This window comes from Anabrus simplex, chromosome 2 (assembly GCF_040414725.1).
Source record: "Anabrus simplex isolate iqAnaSimp1 chromosome 2, ASM4041472v1, whole genome shotgun sequence".
NCBI classification, from domain to species: Eukaryota; Metazoa; Arthropoda; class Insecta; order Orthoptera; family Tettigoniidae; genus Anabrus; species Anabrus simplex.
The window spans coordinates 704745255-704772372 of record NC_090266.1 but is presented as its reverse complement, the minus strand read 5'-3'; the positions used below and the strand labels follow the sequence as shown (position 1 = coordinate 704772372).

Sequence of the window (27118 nt, the reverse complement as noted above, 5' to 3'; positions counted from 1 at the left end):
TTGCAGCCCCGACTATTGTCTTGTCTGGTACCGGTAACAGCAGAAAACAAACTGTTCTCTAGCCCCAGCATTCGATTCTCCATTCCAGTGGTTTATGGGGTCAAAATGTAAGTACCTACGTCTGGTAACTGATCAACCTAATTTGATGCAGTTTATTCAAATAGGTTCTTCAGGGAATAGTTTTGTGATTAAAGTTGTCCACTTCCGGGGTAACTTCGGCCATGCCAAGAACGTACAGGAAAACATTACGCGGCCACGGGTTTTGTAATTACGAGCCTGTTTACTTCAAGAATGCTTTAGAAGAGATTAATAAAGCCACAATAACAATAAACGGGGAAGTTTATCCCGACAGGGAGGAGAAAGACGGTTCCTATTTTCAATGATAAATAGACGGACATCAGTTGACATGGATGAGGCGCAATTAAGAACTTGATTGACGGCCCAGATATTTTCTAATTTAGAAGACAGTGTATTATGAGAACAGTCTACAAGATTGCTTCTTTTTCGATCTCCTTTTCCCTCCATACTATTGGGCTTTATGATTTTCGTACTTTTTTTAATTATCTTTTGTAAGGTAATTACGCAATGCAACACGTAATTTGTAATATCATACAATGCTTGTATGCTTAGGCTAAATGAAATAGTTTCTTCTTTGTGAAAAATGTGAATTTGATCACTATACTTCTGTTTCACCACAAATCGTTTTAATTTGTTTGTGATTGTTGATACCGGGCTTTTTGCAGGCTTTTAAAAAACATTCACAGTGGCCGAAGTAATACTACATCGAAGAATAACTGAATAACAATTAGAATTATGTTCATATTTAGAAATGAAGAACAAACATGGCAGAACTTATATTATATTTTTCAGAAAATTAGAGGGAATATTTCACATTTTAATTTTAAAAATATACGAGAAAGTGGCCGAAGTTACCCCGTTTTACGGTATCTATTAGAGCATAGTAAGATAAAAGAGTACTAACAGTAATCTGTCTATGCATTTAGCTTTGTTGGTAATCTTTGAGTAGTTCTTACAAATTTCAAACTTGCAATTTTCATTTCTGTTTATGCTTAGTAGTAACAACCTTGTAATTAGGATACGTCTGAACGTAGTTTAAAATGATTGTAGTGTACTGTAGTATACAAGCAATATCTTACTAGAAATTGGCGTGTTTATTCTATTATTGTAAAATATTTGTGTATTATAGTAGAGGTATCCGTAGAAACTCTCTTACTAGAATTCTGTTGTTGTAATTAGGATAGGCTTAGCTGCAGTTTAGAATTGTGTAATTCTTGTGTATTCCTTTTGGTATTCAGTACCGGTAATTGACAGCAGTTTTTATCCTCTTATCTTTTGCACAAGACTGTCCCAAACTCTAGTCCTAGGTATACTGTCATATGCCTTTTCAATATCAATGAATAATATCACCATATCATTCCCATACTCCCATTGTTTTTCCATTAGTTGCCTCATAATGAAAATGGGCTCTATTGTTGACCTTCCACTTCTGAAGCCAAACTGATTTTCCTGTATCGATTTTTAACCCTCAACCTTATCCTACTTTCCATTATCCTCCCCATTATCTTAGCAACACAGTTCTTCAATACTTTCTTATTACCTTTCTTGAAAATTGGGATGATTATTCCTTTTCGCCAATCCTGAGGGACCTTTTTATTCTCCCAGACAATCCTGAGAACTCGATATGTCTACTGCAGTCCTACAGCTCCAGCTGCCTTTATCAACTCTACTGAAATTTCATCTATTCAGCAGTTTTTCCATTCTTCATCTTTCTTACTTCCATTTCAATTTCATTCATTGTAATTTCTTTATCCATTTATTCATCAACTAATTGCCTTTCCTGGTGGTCCGTCGAATGACTGTCATTAGTTCTCATGTGCAGCAACTTCTGAAAATACTCTCTCCATCTATTTCTTATTTCTTCTGGCTTTGTTAATATTATGCCGCCTTCATCTTTCACAAATCTGATGTTTACTTGATCTCTCTTTTTGTTTCTTAGGATACCATACAGTAATTTCTTGCTGCCCTGCATATCATCTCTCAATGTCTGTGTGAATAAGGCCCAGCTTTTCCTCTTTTCTTCCTCCACTACTTTCTTGGCCAAATCCTTTGCCTCCACATATTTTATTCTACTTTCCTCAGTCTTAGATGTTTTCTATGCTTTCCGTGCCTTTTCCTTCACTTTACTCCTTACCCTATCATTCCACCAATGTGTCTCTTTGTCTTTCACATTTCCTGATGTTCTACCACATACCTTTTCTGCACATCCAACCAGTGATTCCTTAAATCTTTTCCATTCATCTTCAACATTCCCTATCTCCATCCTGGGTACCAAGGGTATTATTTCCCTTTGAAATTCTTCTTGTATGCTTTTCTCCTTCAACTTCCATACCGGTACTTTAATTCTTTTCTCTCTTCTTAATGGGAGTTTTTCAATCTTTCCCACTTTCAGTTTTCCCATCACAACTCTATGATCTCCACCAAGGGCTTCTTCAGGCATGGCTGTAACATCTAAAAGGTCTGTCTGGTGTTCTTTCTCGATGATTATATAATCAATCATGGTCTTTGTTTGTCTGTCTCCCCAACCATACTTTGTAATCTTCTGACTGTTCTTCCTCCTAAACCAGATGTTTCCAACAATCATTTGGTTCCTCATGCAAAAATCCACCAACAACTCATCTTCTGGATTTACATTTCCATATCCAAAGGACCCTACAACATCTTTCTTTACTTGTCTTTCCATTCCAACTTGTGGATTTAGATCTCCCATCAATAGCACTTCCTCTAAAAAGTCCTCTAGATGTTCATATATGCAACCTGTTTGTGGGGCATACAACTGCAATAGATCTTTCATGCCATTTTCAAACTGGAGTCCCATCACTATCATCCTATCGCTGACACATTTTGTAGACTCCACATATTTTTGGATTTCTTTTCTAATTATGATGGCAACTCCATTTTTTCCTTCACGTCCCCCACTGTAATACAGCCTGTATCCTTTGTAATCTTCTGACTGTTCTTCCTCCTAAACCAGATGTTTCCAACAATCATTTGGTTCCTCATGCAAAAATCCACCAACAACTCATCTTCTGGATTTACATTTCCATATCCAAAGGACCCTACAACATCTTTCTTTACTTGTCTTTCCATTCCAACTTGTGGATTTAGATCTCCCATCAATAGCACTTCCTCTAAAAAGTCCTCTAGATGTTCATATATGCAACCTGTTTGTGGGGCATACAACTGCAATAGATCTTTCATGCCATTTTCAAACTGGAGTCCCATCACTATCATCCTATCGCTGACACATTTTGTAGACTCCACATATTTTTGGATTTCTTTTCTAATTATGATGGCAACTCCATTTTTTCCTTCACGTCCCCCACTGTAATACAGCCTGTATCCTTCTTTCAGAGGAATCTCTCCCGTACCCCTCTTCTTGGTCTCACACAGTCCAAGTATGGCTATATCTTTTTTTTTCATGAAGGCAACCAGTTCTTCTATCTTTCCTGTCATTGTCAGGACATTTACTGTTGCAATCTTGATGTAGTTTGGTGCTGGTTGCTGACTTATCACAGTTCTCCTAACACCCCAAAAGCTGCGCGTCCCTATTAGCAGGGGACGCCCTAACTTTTCCCGAGGCACCATATCTTTTTTTTCCATTTAGGCTATTGTTATGATGCGCTCGCCACACCCAAAGGCATTTTATACCTACTGTCAGGTTCAAACTTAGGCCGTTCCTAACATGGAGACAGATGCCTTTCGTAGCCACTCCTCTGGAGTACAGATGCTATGGGTTTGCCCCTTCCACCATCTCCACCGTACCGAAGCTCATCTTCTCGGCTGTAGATGCCGTTGACGATTTCACCCATAACCCAGAGCAGGGGCCCTCCATATTTATGACCCCTGGAGAGAGGCTGTCCCAGTATTTTAAAGCCCCCAGGAATTGAGCTACCTGTTGGTCCACGAGTTCTATTGGATATTTCAACCAGCCCTTCATACAGTGTAGGCCCCCTATCTGTCACCTGCGGACGTGTTCTGTAGGTGTCAGGTTCCCCTGGTTACTTTTGGAAGTTAACCTCACCCATATAGGCTGAGGTTATTTGCAGAGCTTTGTGTAATATCCTAGACAATATTTCTTTCCTTTCTTTTTTTTTGCATATAATAAGTTATTTTATTTCTCCTTTTCTTTTCATTTTTCTGTAAAGAATGGCTAAGGAATGCAAGAGTAGGAACTGTGGGTGTGGCCAGGCATTAAGGAGTATGAGGGAGGAGTTGGAGAGTTTGAAGGAGATAATTAGGATTCTGTCAGAAGACAGGAAGGAAGGTAGACCTCCCTCAGACAATGTACAGGATACAGTAGGTGTAAGAGAGGGATGGAAAGGAAAGGTTGAAATTGTAGAAGACAGGTGGTCTTATGTTCTAAGGGGAAGGAGATAGCAGGCTATGGGCTCTATTCAGGATCAGAATTCAGGGCAGGTGTCCGTGAAAAATCGGCATGAGTCCCTGCAGGTAGGACAACAGAGGGAAGATGATGAACAGTGAACAGGGAACTCTTACTGAGAAGTGTGGAAGTAGGAGGAAGGGGAAAGGTAGGAAAAGGAAATGTAGATTAGAGGATAGGAAAAGACAGGTGGGACAGGGTAAGGCGAAGGAGGAAAGGGAGGAGAATGTAGCTTCTGCAACTGTCAGGAAAGACAGGGCTGACCAGGAGGGGAGGGGAGGGGAGGGGAGGGGAGGGGAGGGGATCATATGAGGTGGGTAGGGTTGAGGCTCTGGTCATGAAGGATTCCATTGTTAGACATATGGGAAAAGTGTGTGGAGGAAATGGAACCAGGGTAGAATATTGTCCAGGAATTAGGTTGAGGCAAATGTTGAGGAATGTAGAAGAGAAGGAGGAGGAGAAGGAGAAAGTGGTAGTGTTTCACATTGGCACCAACAACATAAGGCAAGCAGGTATAACCAACATAGTTGGGGATGTGCGAGGTCTGGTAAATGCAGCACGGGTGGAGTTAAGGAAAAGGAGATTTTTATCAGTGGAATATGTGTAGGAGGGATACTGATTGGGGGGTGAGTGGGGATGTAAATGAGACTATGGAGTGAGTATGTGGGAAAATGGGAGTGAGATTTCTAGATCCTAATGGGTGGGTAGGAGATGGGGATCTGCTCTCAGATGGCCTTCACTTAAACCGCAGTGGAACGTATAAGTTAGGAAATTTGTTTGGAAGGGCAGTAGGGAGGTACATTCAGTGAAACAGGGTGGTCTAGGGAGTGGTGATAAGGGTACAGGGATGTCAAGTAGGGATGACATAAAAATGTTGGTGTTGAACTGTAGAAGTATTGTACAGAAAGGAATAGAATAAAGGAAATTAATAGATATATACCAGATATTGTAATAGTAGTTGAATCATGGCTGAGAATTGATAAAAAGGATGCAGAAATGTTCTCACAGAACTGGAATGTGTATCGTAGAGATAGGATATAAATGGTAGGAGGGGGAGTATTAATTTTGGTGAAAGAAGAAATTGTAAGCTACGAAAAAGATGACAAACATTAAATTCTAGGTGTAAGGCTCATTTCTAAAGATAATAGAAAACTTGATGTCTTTGGAGTGTACAGACCGGGAAAGGGTAGTGATGACGCTGATTCATAACTGTTTGACAAGATAATCAGCTATGTGGGAAATGACATGGACAAGAATGTGATTGCAGCAGGAGATGCAAATTTACGAAATGTCAATTAGGAATGTAATTTGAACGACAGGAAGCATGACCAACAAATGGCAAATATGTTAATATGGGAAGGGCAGCTGATTCAGAAAGTGATGGAACCAATTTAAGGGAAGAATATCCTGGATGTGGTGCTGGTAAAACCAGATGAGCTCTATAGAGAAACCAAAGTAATAGATGGTATTAGTAATCATGAAGCTATTTTTGTGGTAGTTAAAAATAAATGTGATAGGAAGGATGGTCTTAAAAGTAGGATATTAGGCAGTACCCTATGGATGATAAAGCAGGCATGAGGCAGTTTTTATAAAGTAACTATGATCGGTGGAAAATGGTAAATAAAAATGTAAACAGACTCTGGGACGGGTTTAAAGCAATTGTTGAGGAATGTGAAAACAGGTTTGTACCTTTAAAGGTGGTAAGGAATGGCAAAGACCTACCTTTTTATAACAGAGAATTAATGAGACTAGGAAGGAGGTGCAGATTAGAAAGAAATAGAGTTAGAAATGGCTGTGGAAGTAAGGAAAAATTGAGGGAACTTACTAGGAAATTGAATCTAGCAAAGAAGTCAGCTAAGGATAACATGATGCCAAGCATAATTGGCAGTCATACAAATTTTAGTGAAAAGTGGAAGGGTATGTACAGTATAAGGCAGTTTAAGGCAGAAACAGGTTCCAAGAAGGACATTCCAGGAATCATTATTGAACAAGGAGAGTGTGTATGTGAGGATCTTCAAAAGGCTGAAGGTTACAAGGATAATGTCCACATAGAGGAGGTGACTAATGCTAAAGAAGTATTAAAATTTACATATGACAACAATGACATTTACAATAAGATACAAAATTTGAAAACTAGAAAAGTGGCTGGCATTGATATGATTTCTAGGGATATGCTAAAGACGATGGGTTGGGATATAGTACCATATCTGAAGTACTTATTTGATTATTGTTAGCATGAAGGAGCTATACCAAATGAATGGAGAGTTGCAATAGTAGCCCTTATGTATAAAGGAAAAGGTGATAGACATAAAGCTGAAAACTACAGGCCAGTCAGTTTGACATGCGTTGCATGTAAGCTTTGGGAAAGCATTCTCTCTGATTATGTTAGACATGTTTGTTAAATTAATAACTGATTTGATAGAGGCAGTTTGGGTTTAGGAAAGGTTATTTCACTGAAGCTGAACTTATAGGATTCCAGCAAGATATAGCAGATATATTTTATTCTGGAGTTCAAATGGACTGTATAGCTATTGACCTCTCTAAAACATTTGATAGGGTGATCATGGGAGACTACTGGCAAAAATGAGTGCAATTGGACTAGACAAAAAAGTGACTGAATGGGTGGCTATAATTCTAGAAAATAGATCTCAGATAATTAGAGTTGGTGAAGCTTTATCTGACCCTGTAATAATCAAGAGGGGAATTCCTCAAGGCAGTATTATTGGATGTTTATGTTTTCTTATATATATATATATATAAATGATATGAGTAAAGAACTGGAATCAGGGATAAGGCTTTTTGAAAATGATGTCATTCTGTATAGAGTAACAAATAAGTTACAAGATTGTGAGCAACTGCAAAATTACCTCAATAATGTTGTGAGATGGGCAGCAGGCAGTGGCATGTCGATAAACAGGGTTAAAAGTCAGGTTGTGAGTTTCATAAATTGGAAAAGACCTCTCAGTTTTAATTACTGCATTAATGGGGTAAAAGTTCCTTATGAGGATCACTGTAAGTACCTAGGTGTTAATATAAGGAGAAATCTTCATTGGGGTAATCACATAAATGGGATTGTAAATAAAGGGTACAGAACTCTGCATATGGTCATGAGGGTGTTTAGGGGTTTAGGATGTAAAGGAGAAGGATATAAGACTCTGGTAAGACCTCAACTAGAATATGGTTCCAATGTATGGGACCCTCACCAGGATTACTTGATTCGAGAACTGGGAAAAATCCACAGAAAAGCAGCTTGATTTGTTCTGGGTGATTTCGGACAAAAGAGTAGCGTTACAAAAATGTTGGAAAGTTTGGACTGGGAAGACTTGGGCAAAAGGAAACGAGCTGCTTGACTAACTGGTATGTTATAGATGTTGATTCCCATAGGGAACCTGAAATATTTGTCCTGAATTGGTAAATTTATAATACCAATATAAAAGGTCCGTTATTGGACATTAAAAATTTTCCAGCTAACTCATTCCTGGTTGCCAGCATTTCGCCCCAGTGTGCTAAGTGGGCTCATCAGTTGGTAAGTAGCACACCCACCAAGACACATGGCTAGTGCATACCATGGAGGTCACTGCATAGGCTATTTGGAGCCGCTGATAGTGCCAATGCACTATGTGAGACTTGGTCTCATTACCAAAAATCGATGCCTGCCTGGCCATCAGATGAGACAAAGTCTCTCATAGTGCATTGGCACTGCTGGTGGCTCCAATTAACCTACGCAGTGGCCTCCACGGTATGCACTAGCCATGTGCCTTGGTGGGTGTTCTATTTACCAACTGTTGAGCCCGACTTAGTACAATGGGGTGAAATGCTGGCAACCAGGAATGAGTTACCTAACTGGAAAATTTATAATGTCCAATAACGGACCATTTATATTGATATTATAAGTGGTATGTTCTGAGCTGTCAGTGGAGAAATTGCATGGAATGACATTAGTAAACAAATAAGTTTAATTGGTGTCTTTACAAGTACGAAAGGTCACAATATGAAGATAAATTTGGAATTCAAGGGGACAAATTGGGGCAAATATTTGTTTATAGGAAGGGGAGTTAGGTATTGGAATAACTTACCAGGGGAAATGTTCAATAAATTTCCAGTTTCTTTGAAATCATTTAAGAAAAGGCTAGGAGAACAACAGATAGTGATCTGCCACCTAGGCAATTGCCCTAAATGCAGATCATTATTGATTTTTTGTCTGATTGATTGATTGATTGATTGATTGATTGATTGATTGATTGATTGATTGATTGATTGATTGATTGATTGATTGATTGATTGATTGATTGGTGTCATTTCAGTCCCCTGCAAATAAAAATGAGTGATTTCCTTAACACTGGTGTTCTGTAAGGTATTTGTGCCGTATATATCGGTAAGCAAGTAATTTCCATATATTTTGTTCAAAATTCGGCGGCAGGAATTTGGAGCGCGGCTATTATTTGCGTCAAGGACGGTACAGTATTCCTGGCTTACAGAAATCTGGAAGTTGGTATTTTTTCTGCCCATTCAATTGACAGATCTGTTCCCGCCAAAACCGAGAATCGTGCCACGTACATATCGCGTTATTTACTTGGCGTCACTTTCAGTAATATCACATGTTTAAGATTGCCGGTGTGAGTTCTCATTGTAGGTCGTTCACGGCTAAAGAAGAGCCCCATATCAATTGTACACCGGGAAGTAAGTAGGATAAGGTCGAGAGTTCCGTACGTAATTGGGGGGAAAATACGGCTCATCTGGAACGCACAAGCAATAACCGCCGTGCGTTTCACCAGTGACGTCCACTGAACCCGATCTACCCCAGCGCTGCTGGGTTGAAAGAAGAATTTGTAAGCTACGAAAAAGTTGAAGATGACAAACATGAAATAATTTTGTATTTACATTTTATTATTATGCCTTAGAACGCTTTCTGCAAAGTTTAAAAACCGTGAACATCTAAGCCGTTCTAAGTACAGCTGTCTCGACAATCCGGTCGCACTACGGTAGTTCAGCCTTTCCAGCGAGCTGGATTTCCTTGCCGGCGCGAAAGAGAGGTACCCCAGCGAAATTTAAGTCGCTTGGTTGACGCATGCACTTGAAGCTTCCTTGTGCTGGGAGTGGGGTGGGGCTGTGGGCCCTCCCCCAACAGCAATTTACGGCGACAGGCCAGCTAGCTTAGATAAGGGATGTTAGTTTCAATACTTGACACTCGAAGTGTTCAGCGCTACCAAATACAGTAGAGACAATACACGACACTTATGGATTTCGCCTTGCTAAAATGGGAGACAATTCGACGGTGGCGCTCCTAGTGACTTATATACGGAAATGGATAAATAAATTACGTCTAGAAAGAAAGTGGTATTGAGATATTAACTTGCTAAAGCAATTCTGGATAAATGAATGAAGAATTATTTAAAAGGTTATTATTCAAAGACTGAAATTAGACATATAAACAAGGTGTGAAATGGACTGCTGTGAAATGGCTTGATCTTTCATTTATGCATTACTTTTTTAGCTTTAGCATACCTGCCTGAAATCTTACGGTTGGATTTGTCTTTTTTCCTCATTTAAAAACATTGTATCATCACATTAAGACATTTGTCAATAAAAATATCGGCACATTCCTTACACATATGATGCAATGAATAAACATTTAATAGCTGGACAATTTTCCTCTTAACATGAAGCCTACTAACAAAAAGAAAATCTATAAAATCCCGGCTTTAATCTGAGAAGAGGGATAAAAGAAAGAAAAGTTTGAAAATGTTGTCGATAGTGATGCTTTGAGGAATATTTACGTACAATTAGAGTAAAAATGTAACATACCCTTGGCTGTATAGTCGAGGATTTTTAAAGTCGCTGGCCTGGAAATGATCTGAACAGATCTTATAATTCTTATACAAGCATAACGTCCCTTCTTTCTTGTACACTTTATCCAAATCGCTTCTGTGACATTTCAAAACCTACAGATCACACCTACAACAACACATCGGTATTGAAGGTTAACTGCTGCACTATACAATAAAATATGCGTATTATATTTTAAGCCCGTTAAAACATGGGTCGAGCAGGTCAGAAGATTATGAAGTACTATATAAATCTCTGTCACTGGAAGAATATATATGCAAACACAATTACTTACATGTTCTTGTCACGAGGGAACCTGAAGAACGACCGCGCATTTTTCTCTACTTCGTAATTACTGCAGCCAAACACAGCATATACCTTTCCCCTCATGTTGAGAGGAGATATCAAGGAATGACACACGCTACTATTTAATTATGTCAACTCACTGAAAACGCATAAATAACACCAAAAACTTCACACAAAAATACACGTGATCTTATGACAGAATCAGTACCGTTCAGGTCTATCCGCTAGAGTGCGCTCCAATAGCTGTCCCTCGATATCTCGCTCAGTGTCGCGTATTGTCTCTACTGTATTTGGCGCTACACACTAGAGACTACAAGAAAAATATCAACATGTTAACAGTATAGCCACTTGCACATCGTCTTACTAATAAAAATAGAGCCAGTTTATGAATTCAATTGTAATATAGAAGAATATATTTTATTTGTGGATTTCGGCATGTATACAGTTTCTTCGAGCAATTCATTGATGGCACATGTAGAGTATGTTTTCCGATAGCCGCAGAAAAATATTTAGGTTGCCCAGCATGAACACAGAGCTAGGCGCGAAGTAAAAGAATTTTGTATAGTGGTATATACTGAAGTTTTGTAGCGTTCTTCTTGGATTACAGGTGAAGATTTCGTGAGTTCTGTGCCATTCTTCATGATTATAACGTGTGTTAGACGTCGTGACGAATGTTTTCCCTCGTTTGTCGTTGATGCACGTGTACTCAGTAAGCGAGTGAAATTATAGAATTTTGGTGACGGTAAAATATCAGATAAATTTTGCTGATTCAGTTTAGGCAAAGCTTTTAAGTTACAAACAAATATTTACTCCCAATGTATTTTTGTGAAAACCATGACTATCACCGGGTGAAACTGTAAGTACATTGTTTAAAATCTGCTCTAGATTACGTTATGATGGTGTCGTCACTGCCGTGAATATCAATTTGGAAATATGTGCGAGTGTGTGGTTGAAAATATTCATGAAAGATCTTTCTCAGGTAGACCTTTCCACGAAAAACGCAGCCTTATAAAATGGTAATGTTGACTTTAGAGAGCGTAGTGGGGCTACGATTGCTTATATTTAAGAACACATTTTTGCTGCTGGGGTAATATGTTCACCGCACGCCACTGCATTTCACGGACAAAAAGCGATGTTTTCAGAAATCGAGAACAGGATATGCAAATATGCGACTGAAAAAATTCAGTTTAGATATGATGTCACGAGTGAAATCTGTCGCTTGAAAGCTCTAGCGAAAGCAAGAAGGTAAAAAATTACGGATTGTAGGACTAGTCGTGCACACGTGTTTCTGAACGAAATAACTCCAGTTTCCATAGAAAAACTAGCCCTGCACAATGTCTCCCAACCTATTATGAAGAAAATGCGGAATTGTGAATTTCCTCATAGTTGTTAATCAGTTTGTGGCAGTGAAATTATATTTAATTCGCAAATTGAGTAATGCAGATCAGGTATATTTATTGTAGTAGTAGTAGTAGCAGTAGTAGTAGGCCCTAGTAGTAGTAGTACCGAAATGGGAAAAGGAGGAGGGTTGGGTGGTCTGGCACCCAGCTGTAAAACTGGTAACGCCGAGTGCTGGGCGGCGGTAAATAACCTGACTCCCTAAAGGGCGGATGGACTCCCTTAGGTGGGATGATAGTCCCCTAAGTGGAGGAAATGACACTGGAATCCATCACTTGAAGACCCAACGGCAAACAAGCGGAGGAGTAACCTCCCACTTCGGTTCCCAACGATTGTGGAGGTCATGCCAGACAGACTGCCATGAAGGCGCTACTCATGAACTGGTAGAGGTTAGGGTACTCTCTTGCCTTTGGGGTGGGAAACTTCCCCTAAAGGCGGATGAACCACATGTGGTCAACGGCATGAAAAGTCCTCAACGACGGACGAGTCGTTCGGACAGTGTGTCCTTACTCGACTGGAATGGCGGACGAAGGCTGTAATGATTAGCAATCCTTCAATCGTCTTGCTTCTCCTTGCCATTAAACATATTTCCTAGTCTTCAAGTAAAGTGCGTTTGTTGATGTGCAACAACACACTCACTCTAAAAGAATTCACGCACAGCAGTCTTCCAACAACGTATGACTTCTTCCGAATGTCCTGCGGCGATCAAGAAGTTGCGACGGGGACAGGATTGTGATGTCTGGAAACCTCTAGTGATAACTTGGCACGTATGTGGTACATGTGTGATCGATCGCCTTGCTTAGGGCTGTGGCTGTAGATCAATTCGATTGCTGCATCTACGTCTGAGCAGTCCTATTTAGGACCCACTCTGCTCATAGTACATAGGGAAGGGGCCAGAAAATGTGCCCTGAACATGGTCAGCCTCTAATATTACCGATCGGATAGCTGCGTCCGATGGTATCACCTTTATGCGGTGGAACATTAAGAAATGATATTTTGCAATATGAAATGTAACAACACTCAATAATGACTCCGCAACGGAGAGAACAGCTACAGTGGGTAGAGAATTAAGAAGAAATAACCGCGACGTAGCAGCACTCCAGGAAACCCGTCCTTCTGGTGAAGGTTAGTTGAATGAACAAGGTGCAGGTTACAACTTCTTTCGGAAGTGGAAAGCTACCAGTGAGCGCCAACTGCACGGAGTAGGCTTTGCTATCAAGAATAATCTTCTCAAGGAACTGTCAGAACTTCCCACTGGATATAATGAACGCCTTATGACATTAAGACTTCGGTTAAATGGCAACCAACATGCCACGGTGATCAGCGCATATGTCCCCACACCAGATCCTGATGATGACATCAAAGAATCATTTTATTCAGAACTGGATGGCATCCTGTCAAACATTAATCAACAAGACAAAATAATCTTACTAGGCGATTTTAATGCCAGAGTGGGCAAGGACAACATTGTATGGAATGGTGTCATTGGCAAGGATGGAATTGGCAGTGAAAACTCTAATTGTATTCGACTTCTTTCAGTACGTGCTGAACATGATTTAACAATCACTAACACCATTTTTCGCCTGAAGAATCGCCTTAAAAATTCATGGCAACATTCTAGATCGAAGCGCTGGCATCTCATTGATTATATAATTGTCCGCAAGAAAGATCTTCGCGACGTTTTGATCACCAAAGCAATGACAGGAGCGGATGATTGTTGGACAGATCAGCGAATTAACAGATCAGTTATGAATTATTCACTATCCCCCCAGAGGAGAATACAACGGAAGAGCTTTAAACACGCTTTTGATACCATGAAATTAGGAATTTCAGAATATGCCTCACAATATAGAGAACTGCTTGGCCCGCCTGGTGGCCGTGAACGTGAAGGCGCTGAAGTCTAAACGGTCTGACACCGAGGTTAGCCTGGTCGAGTCCCGTTGGTAGAAAAAAAATCACCATCAGAATGTTGGCCGGCAGGGTAGGGGAGGTGGTGGTATACAATTTCTAATCACTAGGTTGCGTGCCAAAGCCAGGATTAAATTTCAAATCTCTCCGAAGTGCTCATATGGAGTGAGGGCATATGACGCTGCTGATGGTGATTCGTCCGTCGGATGGGGACGTTAAGCCTTGAGCAGACCCCTTGGTGCTGTTCGACAGGAATAGGCGATGTGGCGGCACCGGGTTTTACCCTCTCCGTACTATCATATATCACGTCATTGATTTCATCCCGTCAGCCTCCACCAAATACCCTCCAACACCTTCGCATTGCGCTTTCGTAGGAATGGTATCGACTGCCACAAGAACTCTTGGACCATCTAATAGAGAACATGCCACGTCACTGCGAAGCATGTGTGGCCGTTTGGAGTAACCACACACCCTATTAACAGCATATTTTTTTGTGGAAGACATTACCAAGTTTTGTTAGTTGCTATCAAAGGTGTGCCTTAGCTATCGGAACTTTTCTGACACTGTTTTATTGGACAAGTTGTGTGACTTAATTATGGTGTGTGTCAGCTTCCGTTTGTTCAGCAATCCGTCTGACATTCCTATCAGACGGTATGGCCTCGTTTAGTGATTATGCTTAACTTTTGGACACTAGTGTAGTGTACCTTGGCTGCATCCTCTCATCAAGCGCAAATATATATATTCGGAAATCCAATTTAGAATCAACCGTGCTGGAGCATCCTTTGCCAAACTACGATCCCAAGTGTTTGACAGTCATGATGTCAGTGTCGCAACAAAGATCCTCGTATAAAATTCGGTTGTACTTCCCAGCTTATTATATGGATCTGAATCCTGGACATGCTACAGGCGGCATATTAACAAGTTGGAACGCTATCAGCAGCGATGTTTAAGAAGAATTTTGCATATAACCTGGCAAGAAAGACGCACAACTGTCAGCGTACTTGAAGAGCCACAGACCACCAGTATGGTTTCAAGACGTCAGCTACGATGGACAGGGCACGTAATACGCATGCCCGACAATGGCATTCCCAAGCAAGTGTTTTACCTTGAGTTAACAGTGGGTAAACGTTGTTTGGGAGATCAAAGGAAGTGATTTAAAGATGTATTTAAGGCTAACGTGAAGGTGTGTAACATTGATGTTAACAACTGAGAGACCTTAGCCCTCAACCGTTCATCCTGGAGATCTTTAGTTCATCGCGGCACACTACTTTTTGAAGAAAACCGCAGGCGAATAACGAACGAAAAGAGACAACGAAGGATGGAAAAAGAACGAAATTCGAGAACAATGGCTTCTCCACCTGGGACTATCTGCCATCTCTGCGGAACATTCTGTGCCGCCCGTATTGAGCTCTTCAGTCACCTACGAACCCGCAAATGAAATGAGTTCTGATTGGAAGATCAACCTACTCGTTTTCGAGTGTTAGCTATTGTAGTACCGTAGTAGTAGTCTATAGCATAGCGAGTACGGCCTGTACTAAGAACTCCGTGGTGATGATATTTTCTTTTTCTATATGTAAATGTATAATATACTTAGATTGCACCGAGAACGCTTTCACTGTTTCTTCCGTTATTATAATAATTTAGCGCGCGTTATGTTTTCCGTCGTCGATATTTATACCTTACCTTACCTATGGCGCGACGGCCCGTTTTCGTGTCATGGCCTCCCCAGTTGCTCTCCGCCATACTTGTCGATCTCGTGCAGCTATTCTCCAATTCCGGATCTTGAAGATGTACACCATCTTCCCATCTGTTATGTGACCTTCCCACAGCTCTTCCTCCTCCAAAGTCTCCTAAGAATACCTTCTTTGGGATTCGGTGTTCTTCCATCCTAATTAGATGACCTGCCCATTTAAGTCTCTTCATTCGAATGGCATGCGACAGGGGTGCCTCCCCATACAGGGAATATAGTTCATTGTTATATCTAATCCTCCATTCCTCTTGCACGCATATGGGTCCATAAATTCTCCTCAGGGATTTCCTTTCGAAGGAATCTCTCTTCTCCACGGCTTTCTGTGGGAGGGTCCACGTATCACTTCCATACATCACTATACTGCGAATGAGGGTTTTGTATAGCATAACTTTTACTCTCTGGTTTATATCTCTACTTCTGAAAAGTGGTAGTACTGCGAAGTATGCTTTGTTGGCAGCTTGAATTCTTGCCTGTATTTCCACCATTTCCTCATTCTTGTTGCTTAGATGTACACCAAGATATTTGAAATCATCCACCACCTCCACTTTGGATCCTTTAGGGACAAGTTGGTCATTTGTATACTTCCTTCTCCAAGCCTGCACCATTAACTTCGTCTTTTGTTCATTGATCCTAAGTCCAATCTCTTTGCCTTCTCTACTCTGGTCTTCAAATGCTTCTTTAACTGTCCTTGTTGTTCTTCCCATCAAATTTATGTCATCGGCATATCCAACTAGTTGAGCTGTTTTGTATAGAAGTGTTCCACTGGTGTCCACCCTTAACTTTCTAATCACTGATTCTAGTGCCAGGTTAAATAGAATTGGTGCTAAGCCATCTCCTTGCTTCAATCCCTGATTCACTTCGAAGAAGCTGCCTACTTCAGTCTGAATTTTTACTCCCACCATCGTATTTCTCATAGTTAATTCCACCAGTCACACCAGCTTTTCTGGTATCTTGAACTCGCTTAATATCTTCATTAATTTATCCCTGTCAGTAGAGTCGTATGCTTGTTGAAAGTCGATAAACATCTGTACCACATCTATGCCCCGTTCCCATCACTTCTCCAACACTTGTTTCACAGTAAATATCTGATCAATAGTGGATCTTCCCTTCCGGAACCCTGCCTGGTATTCTCCTAGAATTTCTTCCGCCAGGGGTTCTAGTCTCTTCTTCAGGATTGAGGTGAACAGCTTATATATTATACACAGCAGTGTGATCCCTCTATAATTGCTACACACCAACTTATCCCCTTTCTTGTATATTGGGCATATGATGCCTTTGCGCCACTCTTCAGGTATTTCTTCTGTATTCCACACACTCACAATTAGATCATATATAGCTTCTTGTAGTGTGGTTCCTCCGTATTTCCACAACTCTGCAGGGATTCCATCGATACCTGGTGCTTTATTGTTTTTCAGTTGCTGTATGGCTTGTATCACTTCTTGCATAGATGGTGCTGTGACTTCTGATTCATTTGTCTCAGTGTTATTCCTTGAGGCAGTTGGTGTTTTCCCTTTCATTTCTACTGGGTTCAGGAGGTGTTGGAAATATTCCTTCCATCTATCTTGGATCCTTTCTTTATCTCCAAAAAGCTGTCCATTTCTGTCATTTCACATGTTTGTTCTTGCCTTGAATCCTTCTTTCACTTCCTTAACTTCTCTGTAAGCCATGTAGCTATTATCTTCTCTAAATTCCTTCACTATTCTAGCCATTTTCTCATTTAATTTTCTTCTCTTCTTTCTTCGACATACATTCCTTACTTCTTTATTCTGGTTTTCAACCTCTTGTTTCTTCACCCTTGTTGGTCTCTCTAGGTATGCTTTATATGCTTTATCTCTTTCTTCTATGGCTTTTTGGCATTCCTCATCAAACCATTCCTTTGTGTTCCTTTTGGGTACAATGTCTAGTGTGTCCTTTGCCACGGCCTTAACGCTTTCCTTCAGAGCAATCCATTTCTCTACCAGCACTTCTGCCATTCTTTTCCCGTATCTTTCTGATACTTCCTTATTCTTCAGTTCAGTAGTATTGTACTTTTCTATCCTATTCATTCCTTCCTTTCTTGTTTTCATAATGCGGCACCCTAAGATTGCCTTAACTAGAAAGTGGTCGGAGCCACAACTTGTTCCTCTGAATGATCTGACAACCATGATATTAGATGCCCATCTTTTCTCCATCATTACGTGGTGTATTTGATTACAGGTCTTTCCATCCGACGATATCCATGTTTGCTTGTGTACCTCTTTATGAGGGAAACAAGTTGACATCACTTTCATGTTTCTGCTGGTAGCAAGGTCAAGCAATCTCTGTCCATTATCATTAGTATTGTTGTGTAAACTATGGATCCCTATTATTCCTTAATATATCTCCTCCTTCCCAATTTGTGCTTTTAGGTCTCCTATTATCATCTTAGCATCGTTTGATGGGATTGGATCTAGCACTCGTTCCAGTTCAGCATAGAACTGATCCTTGACTATCTGTTCCTTGTCTTCCGTTGGTGCATATACATTTACGATTGTTAAGTTATAGAATCGCATTTTAATACGCAGTGTTACCAATCTTTCATTTACTGCCAAAAACTGTAGTACATCATCTTTGGCTTGTTTTCGTACTATACGATATTTATACATCGCATCGATCTTTACCCGTCAATGTACTCCAAACATACAAATTCGAACTAAAGGAAAGAACGTGTTTTCGCAATAAGTGCATAGCCTAAATAACGTGGCCGATAGCAGTTGTTAACTCGTTAAAAATAAAGGCTGAAGTAAGTCACCGCTTAGTTTTAATACTAGATACTGAAATGAAGTAACTGGGTGAGTTGGTCGTGCGGTTAGGAGCGCGCAGCTGTGAGCTTGCATCCGGGAGATAGTGGGTTCAAATCCCACTGTCGGCAGCCCTGGAGATTGTTTTCCGTGGTTTCCCATTTTCACACCAGGAAAATGCTGGGGCTGTACCTTAATGAAGGCCACGGCCGCTTCCTTCCCTCTCCTAGGCCTTCTTCAACCCATCGTCGCCAAAAGACCTATCTGTGTCAGTGCGACGTAAAAGAAATGAAGTCAGAATGTGATACTTTTCAAGATATGGCAGCGTGTATCACTGATTTTTTTGCTAGGGGCTTTACGTCGCACCGACACAGATAGGTCTTATGGCGACGATGGGATGGGAAAGGCCTAGGAGTTGAAAGGAAGCGGCTGTGGCCTTAATTAAGGTACAGCCCCAGCATTTGCCTGGTGTGCAAATGGGAAACCACGGAAAACCATCTTCAGGGCTGCCGATAGTGGGATTCGAACCTACTATCTCCCGGATGCAAGCTCACAGCCACGTGCCTCAACGCGCACGGCCAACTCGCCCGGTATCACTGATTTTGGAGGTAAGATTACAGGCCCTATAGCTTCGCGTCTGTTTAAATTTCAGAAAGGCTGTTCCCACCTAAAATTTTAGCGAAAAGGTGGTCATTACTCTACTGCGGCCTGAAGTATGCTTTTATGATAAACACATGCTGAAGTTATGTTAATTGACGCTGTTTGAGTAGTAAAAGTGAGATGTTTGCCACAGAAACCTCAGGAGTAATACTATTTTAATTTTTAAGAATGAAATTTAATATGCGCTTCACACAGTGTCGGAATTAGAAAATGACTAACGAGTATACAATATACAATCAATCACTTCTGATCTGCATTAAAGGCAGTCGCCCAAGTGGCAGATTCCCTATCTGTTGTTTTCCTAGCCTTTTCTTGAATGATTGCAAAGAAATTGAAAATTTATTGAACATCCCTTGGTAAGTTATTCCAATCCGTAACTCCCCTTCCTATAAACGAATATTTGCCCCAATTTGTCCTCTTGAATTCCAATTTTATCTTCATATTTTAATCTTTCCTACTTTTAAAGACACCACTCAAACTTATTCGTTAACTGATGTCCTCCCACGCCGTCTCCCCACTGACAGCTCGGAACATACCACTTAGTCGAGCAGCTCGTCTTCTTTCTTCCAAGTCTTCCCAGCCCAAGCTTTGCAACATTTTTGTAACGCCACTCTTTCGTCGGAAATCAACCAAAACAAATCGAGCTGCTTTCCTTTGGATTTTCTTCCAGTTTTACTCCAGCTGGGGCCATCTCCTTTACGTTCTCACTACAACCCCTAACTGCACTCATAACCACGTGCAGAGACCTGTAGCCCTTATTTACAATCATATTTATGTGATTACTCCAATGAAGACCTTTCTTTATATTAGCACCTAGATACTTACAATGATCCCCAAAAGGATATTTCACTCCATCAACGCAGTAATTGAAACTGGGAGGACTTTTCCTATTTGTGAAACTCACAACCTGACTTTTAACCCCGTTAATCGTCATACCATTGCCTTCTGTCAATCTCACTACATTATTGAGATAACAATCTTGTAACTTAATTATTACTCTGTACAGAATAACATCAACGGAGTTCATCCACGTAAACGTAAGTTTCGAACAGTTGGTAACGGATTATCGTTTAATACCGATTTTAATGCGTATTTTGGTATCTTTTCTGATCTTTACAAAAAATTGAAAATAACGACAACTTCTATGGCGAATACATTTTCCGCCCTTATGATTTCTTGCTTTAACGGACTCTACTGTATTATTATTATTCAACAAAGCCAAATGTCCAGTAATTAGAAGTTTTCTAAATTCTCCTTAAAATTAGGGTACGGGGATTATTCGCGTTTATACGGTAATTTTACTGATCACTCTTTGAAAAATAACTTGTGATTGTAATTAATAAAGTATTCATCAGGTACCATTCAGTCTAATTACTTTTTCTTGTACTTTTCCCATCACTGACCATGGCACTACTGCTGTTGCTATCATTGCTTCATTTATGAACAAGAGGCAACATTGACATTAAACCCCTATAAATGTCTGACTGTGACTTGATTTGATTTGTCGAACCATCTAGAAAATAAAAGAATGTACATGTAATTTGGGAGATTGTCACATCATCACATGCTTATTTAACAGTCTACAATATGTATTGAGGCTTCTTACATTTTTCAGAATCATGAGATGATCATAGAGGAAGGCGCATTCACTCTGGAAGAGGTCCCATACTGCTTCTCTTCTTTTGCTTTCTATTCGACTAGTGGTTGATACTGGAGACACCAGGAGATCCTTTTCGCTGAGAGTGGATACCAAAGGGCTAGGGCGCAGTGGCAAAGTCTTGTCCAAACCCCGCCACATCGCCTTCGCTCCTGTCAGACGACGCTCAAAACAGCGCTCGCTCTGGGCACGAACCAAGTTGCCTCTAAGCCGCCTGCGTGGTGGTGGTGATGGAACTGGTGGTGGCGGCGGAGGGGGAGGAGGTGAAGGCTCCGGACTGGGAGATGAGCTTGAGCTACCACTACTGCTGGGGCTTTTATGGCCAGCCTTCTCCTCTACATGAGCCACAAATTCTGTCCAACACATACCGCGATAACGGGATAGCTGCTCGTCGTCGAAATCTATAGGTTGCATGCAGCTGAGCACCTCTTCCAGTCCACAGAGACTGCCGGCCTTTCCACGGCTGGACCTCTCGAACTGGAACACAGACATCATAATTCACATAATTTGATTGCTGAATAGAGCCATTCCTTTTAGAATAAGGTAATTAGATTCCTTTTTACCTGAAATCTGGGGACACATTTCAGCTTCACACTATGATCGCTATATCGCAGGTACATGTAGTCATTATTGTTGTTTCTGATGCTATCTTTGGTATTTTTACAAATGTTAATATTCACTATCATTATATAATTTTATCAGTATATTAACTTAAATTATTACAAAATTGAAACAAATATTATTGTTCTGTATTGTCACTTAATCGTTATTGAGAAGTCCACATCTTATCCATATTCAAGAAAACTCTCTCAACAGAAATAGTACTCCCTGGTAAACAGAAACAGAACTTCTGGCAACATATTTTTTCTGATGTTTGGATCTTTTGTAATATGTCTTATCATGAAATAAGATTTGTCGCAAATTCCTGATATGTAATTGGAATGTTTGTGGTAACAATCAAACCTTGATTCTTAAGTAGTCCACATCATGTCCTGAGCCAAGGAAATTCTCTCAACAGTAGCATTATTCCCTGCTAAATGAAACAGAATTCAACAAGATTATGCAGTTGCCAGTTTCTTCTTGAAATGCGAGAAAACATTACTCCATTTTGCACGTATCATATGTTGCCATTGTTCCTTATCTTGATTTACGAATGCCTTCGATGAATATACTTCGTTGAACAGGGCATGTTTATCAAAGGTAATCAGTTTTAATTACTATGTTGGTGGGGTGGGGATCACTGCAAATACCTACAGTAAGTGTTACTATAAGGAATGGTCTTCATTGGGGTAATCATATTAACGAGATTGTTAAGAAAGGTTACAGATCGCTTCACATGGTTATGACGGTATTTGTGGGTTGTAGCAATGATGTAAAGTAGAGGGTGTATAAGTCTCTGGTAAGAACGCATTTCGAATATGGTTCCTGTGTATGGGACCCAACCAGGATTTCTTGATACGAGAAAGGAAAGCAGCACGATTTGTTCTGGGTGATATCCGTCAAAAGAGCAGTAGTGTTACGAAGATTGTGCAAACTTTGGGCTGGGAAGACTTGGGAGTAAGGAGGCGAGATGCTTTACTAAGTGGTATGTTTCAAGCTGTCAGTGGAGAGAAGGCGTGGAATGGCATTAGTAGACAAGTAAGCTTTTTAAAATAATAATGCTATTTGCTTTACGTCCCACTAACTACTTTTACGGTCTTCGGAGACGCCGAGGTGCCGGAATTTAGTCCCGCAGGAGTTCTTTTACGTGCCAGTAAATCTACCGACACGAAGCTGTCGTATCTGAGCACCTTCAAATACCACCGGACTCAGCCAGGATCGAACCTGCCAAGTTGGCGTTAGAAGGCCAGCGCCTTAACCGTCTGTGCCACTCAGCCCGGCCCACAACAAGTAAGCTTGAGCGGATCTTTTAAAAGTAGGAAAGATCATAGTATGAAGATAAAGTTGTTATTTAGGGGGAAAATTGGGGCAAATACTCGTTTATAGGAAGAGAAATTAGGAACTGATTGAGATTTTTGACAAATTTCCAGCTTCTTTAACATCTTTTAAGGAGAGATTAGGTAAACAACTGATAGGGTATCTCCCACCTGGGAGACTACCCTAAATGCAGATCAACAGTGACTGATTGATCGTACGCCGATATGGACACTTTCATTGTGGGAATCCTTCATCGTACTTCTCCGTAGTTGCACGAGCATTCTGTCCTACTTCGCCGTAAATTAAAATCATGTCCAAATATTCCCTTGATGTGAATTGTGCCATGGCTAACAGGTATGTGTTCATTAGCTACACTCCAGCCATGTCCGGGTTACAAACATTATATCGCTCTGCAACGAGACTGCTGACCCTGTGCACCGTTTGCTTCATTGCAAACTGCGTTGCCACATGTTATTTGCTACCATTCAAGTCACAATTTTTTTTTGCCGCTAAACTCATCGAGTCATAGGAAAAATAACCACTAAGAATTTGTTCTTACAGTTATTCCTCGATATTTGTATACCTACTCCATCTTCTTGCATTTGGTGCCATTAACCCTTTACATCACTGATTCTATTGTGATATTATAGCGTAACGGTGCAAGCTATAGACCTGAAACTTTCAACATTGTGATCCTATCCTCAAGATCTCCTAATTGTGTTAATTTGGTGCACCAGTTTCCTTTGACCCTATACATCTCGGCATTATTATCTTCCCTAACTTCGAAGTCACCACCTTGACTTTTGTCACTCACGCCGTATTTTGTTCTCTAGTGAAGTACATCAACACGATATGGAAGGTTTCCTAGTGCAATGCGATTGCTGGTAATTGTGGGCGTTCTTTCCAAAACTCACTATCTCCTATATTTCAATTTTTCAACTAAAAGTGCATGCGTTTTGAGATTAGGCATCCACTAGTGGCATTATTTAATACAAATTATATTAAGTCTCTGTTTGTGTTACTTTAGTCACGTCCTAGTTCATGAACCAAGGGTAACGGCTGAGTGGCCTAGTGAGTCGTCCGGGGAGTCGGGATACCAGTTGCCATGGAATGGGAGTGGGTATCTCGGACATATTCTGAGTGATGGCCCCCCTTGTGCTCAAGTGGCTAGGACTATTGCAATGCACCAAAGGTCGCTAACACGGTAGAGATGAGATCCTCACTGAGACCATGTGTAAGTAAGGGTAACATCCTGCTTCACAGAATTTTTACTGATTACGCTCAGAACGTTTTAAGCAATTCTCTTACCTATGGGGGTAACAATATCCCACTCCCCATTTGCAGGTGACGGAATCCTTGGAAACAACTTGGTGAACAAAAACGATGGGGCGCTATCAATATTAATGGGGCTAATGGAAGAAAGAATGTAGAACTGGCTGAGTCAGCAAAGAGGATGCATCTGAATGTGCTAGGAGTTAACTATATTGCAGTAAGGGGAAATAGCGAGGGAGAAATAGGAGATTATACAGTGTACTTGACGGGTGTTAAGAAGGACAAGGCAGAGTGCGGGGTGGGACTATTCTTCAGAAATACTACTGCACACAGCATAGTTTCTGTTAAGCACGCAAATGAGCGGATGATGCAAGTATATTTGGCAGTGGAGGAATTGTCTCAATGTATGCACCATGTGAAGGTGCAAATGAGAGTATAGTTGACGAGTTTTATGAAGCAGTAATTGACACCGTAGTCAGGGTCAACAGCAAGGACAGGACAGTGTAATGGGCGATTACAATGCGTGAGTTGGAAATAGAACTAAAGGATACGAAAAGGTGATTGATCAATGTGTGGAAGATCTGGAAGCTAATAGGAATGGGAAGCGATTGCTGGACTTCTGTGCTAGTATCGGATTAGCATTTCCGAGTACATTCTTCAAACATACGGCTATTCACTGTATCTTAACCAGATCCATAATAGACTATAAAATCTTAACCGACATTGAATTCAAGGAATCCGTTAGGAATGTACGGGTTTTCCGTCAATATTTTGGCTGATGCGGACCACCATCTGATGTGTAGTGAACTAAATATCTCTAGACGTAGGGTAGAGAAAGTGAAATCTATCTGCAGACGAACAAGGGCAGAAAATCTCCAGGACGAGAAACTTAGAAGTACATGGATATGATAAGTGGAAAGTTCCAAATAGAGCACTGTAATTATATTTAGGATACAGAAAGTGAACGGGTGGCATACAGGAATGCTGTAGGAAAAACCGCATGGGAATGCCTAGGAACAAATTTGTGTAAGGATGAAAAAAACGAACATCTTGGTGGAATGATGGAGGGAGAGCAATTTGTAAACGTGAAACGAAGGCGTATCAGAAATGGCTCCAAACTAGCACTGATGCAGACAGGGAATTACTTGTACGTAGATGAAAGTAACATACCATACCATATCTTTATTTCCTTCTACAACACTACAGATTTCTCCATCAGCTACGTAGAGGAAATATAAACAAATAAACACAAAAAGGATACACTAGTCGAGACTGACATTGCACTTACTTTAACTGTGTCAACGCAGTATCCCCTCCCTTGGATCATCCCCCACTTTCCAACGGCTAACCTGTTGTTATGCGGGGGCCGCGTTCCATCGCCTGTTCTCTTCTTTTCCTCTCTTTCCCCTCTCCCCTCACGGAAACCTGTACTTGAGTTAGGACACTGTCTCTTCTATAATTGCTGACACAGCTAGAAGAATTATCTTGCGGAGCACCTTCACAACACGTCCTTCTGTCTTTACTCTGTTCATTTTTTATACTCAGATGTCACAACAAGCCACCAAGTGTTTAGCATTACCTAACATATCAATAAGAAACAGACAGAAAATACCCCAACATTCGTAACCCCTGTTAAACCCATCACTCCTAAAAATATTTCCTATACTTAATTTCTTAACACACAATTTACTCACTGCACTAAAATATTTACATACACTACCTGCACATTTTCATTCTTTCACAAGCCACCAAATAATTTTTTGCTCATTACCAGTCTGTCTTAACTTGCTTATCTGGTTCTCGCTCAATACCCTTTCATCTCAATCATTTGGTTTCTTTACACTCAACTATCAGATGATAAAATACATACTATTGTACCTTTATTCCTTATCCATCCCTTATTCTTATACAAACCCGTCAACCACCATAAGAAACCACTTCTCGCCGATCTGCCTACATTACTAATTCTTATCCTATTAACTAAACCAATCCTATTAAATATATCTAGTGTCTCTGTTTTCCAACATTCCTCCCTCCAAGTTTGCAGTTGTATATCCCTTACTCTCCTTATGACAATCTTCCACAAACCTCTACCCCTTGTACTTCAGTCTTCATCCCATAAGTACCGTAATCCCAGACCTTCCATAATTCTTTCCACGTTATTAGCCCAGCATTCACTATACCTACTTGGAATCTGATGTTGGAAAGCTGCTTGCAACAGTAAGCCACCTTCCCCTCTCCTTAATCGCTACCAATATCTCAGTACCCTCTTCAGAACTTCTACTTCCATATACTCTCCGGAAATTACTAACTTCCCAGAACTGGCAGTGCAAAGCGGAACACTCATCACCGTTTTGCTGAATCTACTGGCTGTCTAATTTAGATTATCTCTATCTTTTTCAACCCCTCGCACCTCAGCATCATAAAGAACTCTGATTAGGACCACCGTTTTATAAACCATCCTTTTTGTTTCATACCTTATTCCCGGGAATTTGCTTTCTAAGATTTTTATGACTGACATAGTTGCTACTCCCTTCCACTCAACTCTTTAGGTCTGGTCCTCCCATCCCGCTATTTATTAATAATGACTCCCAGATATTCCAACTTATCCACCTACTAAATTATCTCGCCTTGCATGATCCACTTCCTTCTGCTCTCTCTCGTTTTATTTTTCCGGCCTACCAACACATTAGTCTTATTACAATTCATTTTCAACGCCCAGTTATTAGCATATTCTGAGACAGCATTTAGACCTTTTTTGCAAACCTCCCACCGATAACGTTAATAACAGACCCATTCATCCTCTCCATGTCCCTGCAAAATATCATTTATAAATATTAAAAGTAAAATAGGGGATAGTTTGCAACCCTGCTTCAAACCCATGTCACATTCAATCAGCTCACTTACCACTCCTTCCTCGACCAGAATACAGCAGTAAATAGACCCATATATAGCCTCTATCGCACGTATACTTTTTCCTGAGATCCCAACCATTCTTAATTTTTCAACCATCGCACTTCGACTCACTGTATCAAATGCTTTTCCCAACAATTTCCCCTTTAATTTCCTCAGGTTTTTCTCAAGAATCATTCTAACTAACATTATATTGCCAGTCGTCCTTTTATCCCTTCTAAACCCACCCTAAAATCGACAGTATCCCAAGTTCCTCAACCCAATCTCTCAATCTATTAGCCAAAATGCAT

General features: G+C 40.5%; 1 protein-coding gene across 1 annotated transcript in view; it reads right to left on the bottom strand.

Annotated features, from left to right (window-relative positions):
• The window catches only part of LOC136863663 (rho guanine nucleotide exchange factor 11), a 673199-nt gene that overhangs the window by 85476 nt on the left and 560605 nt on the right, over positions 1-27118 (bottom strand). The window contains exon 9 of the mRNA XM_068226029.1: positions 20676-21203. Coding sequence (XP_068082130.1) covers positions 20676-21203 — 528 coding nt within the window. The remainder of the gene's footprint in view (positions 1-20675; positions 21204-27118) is intronic.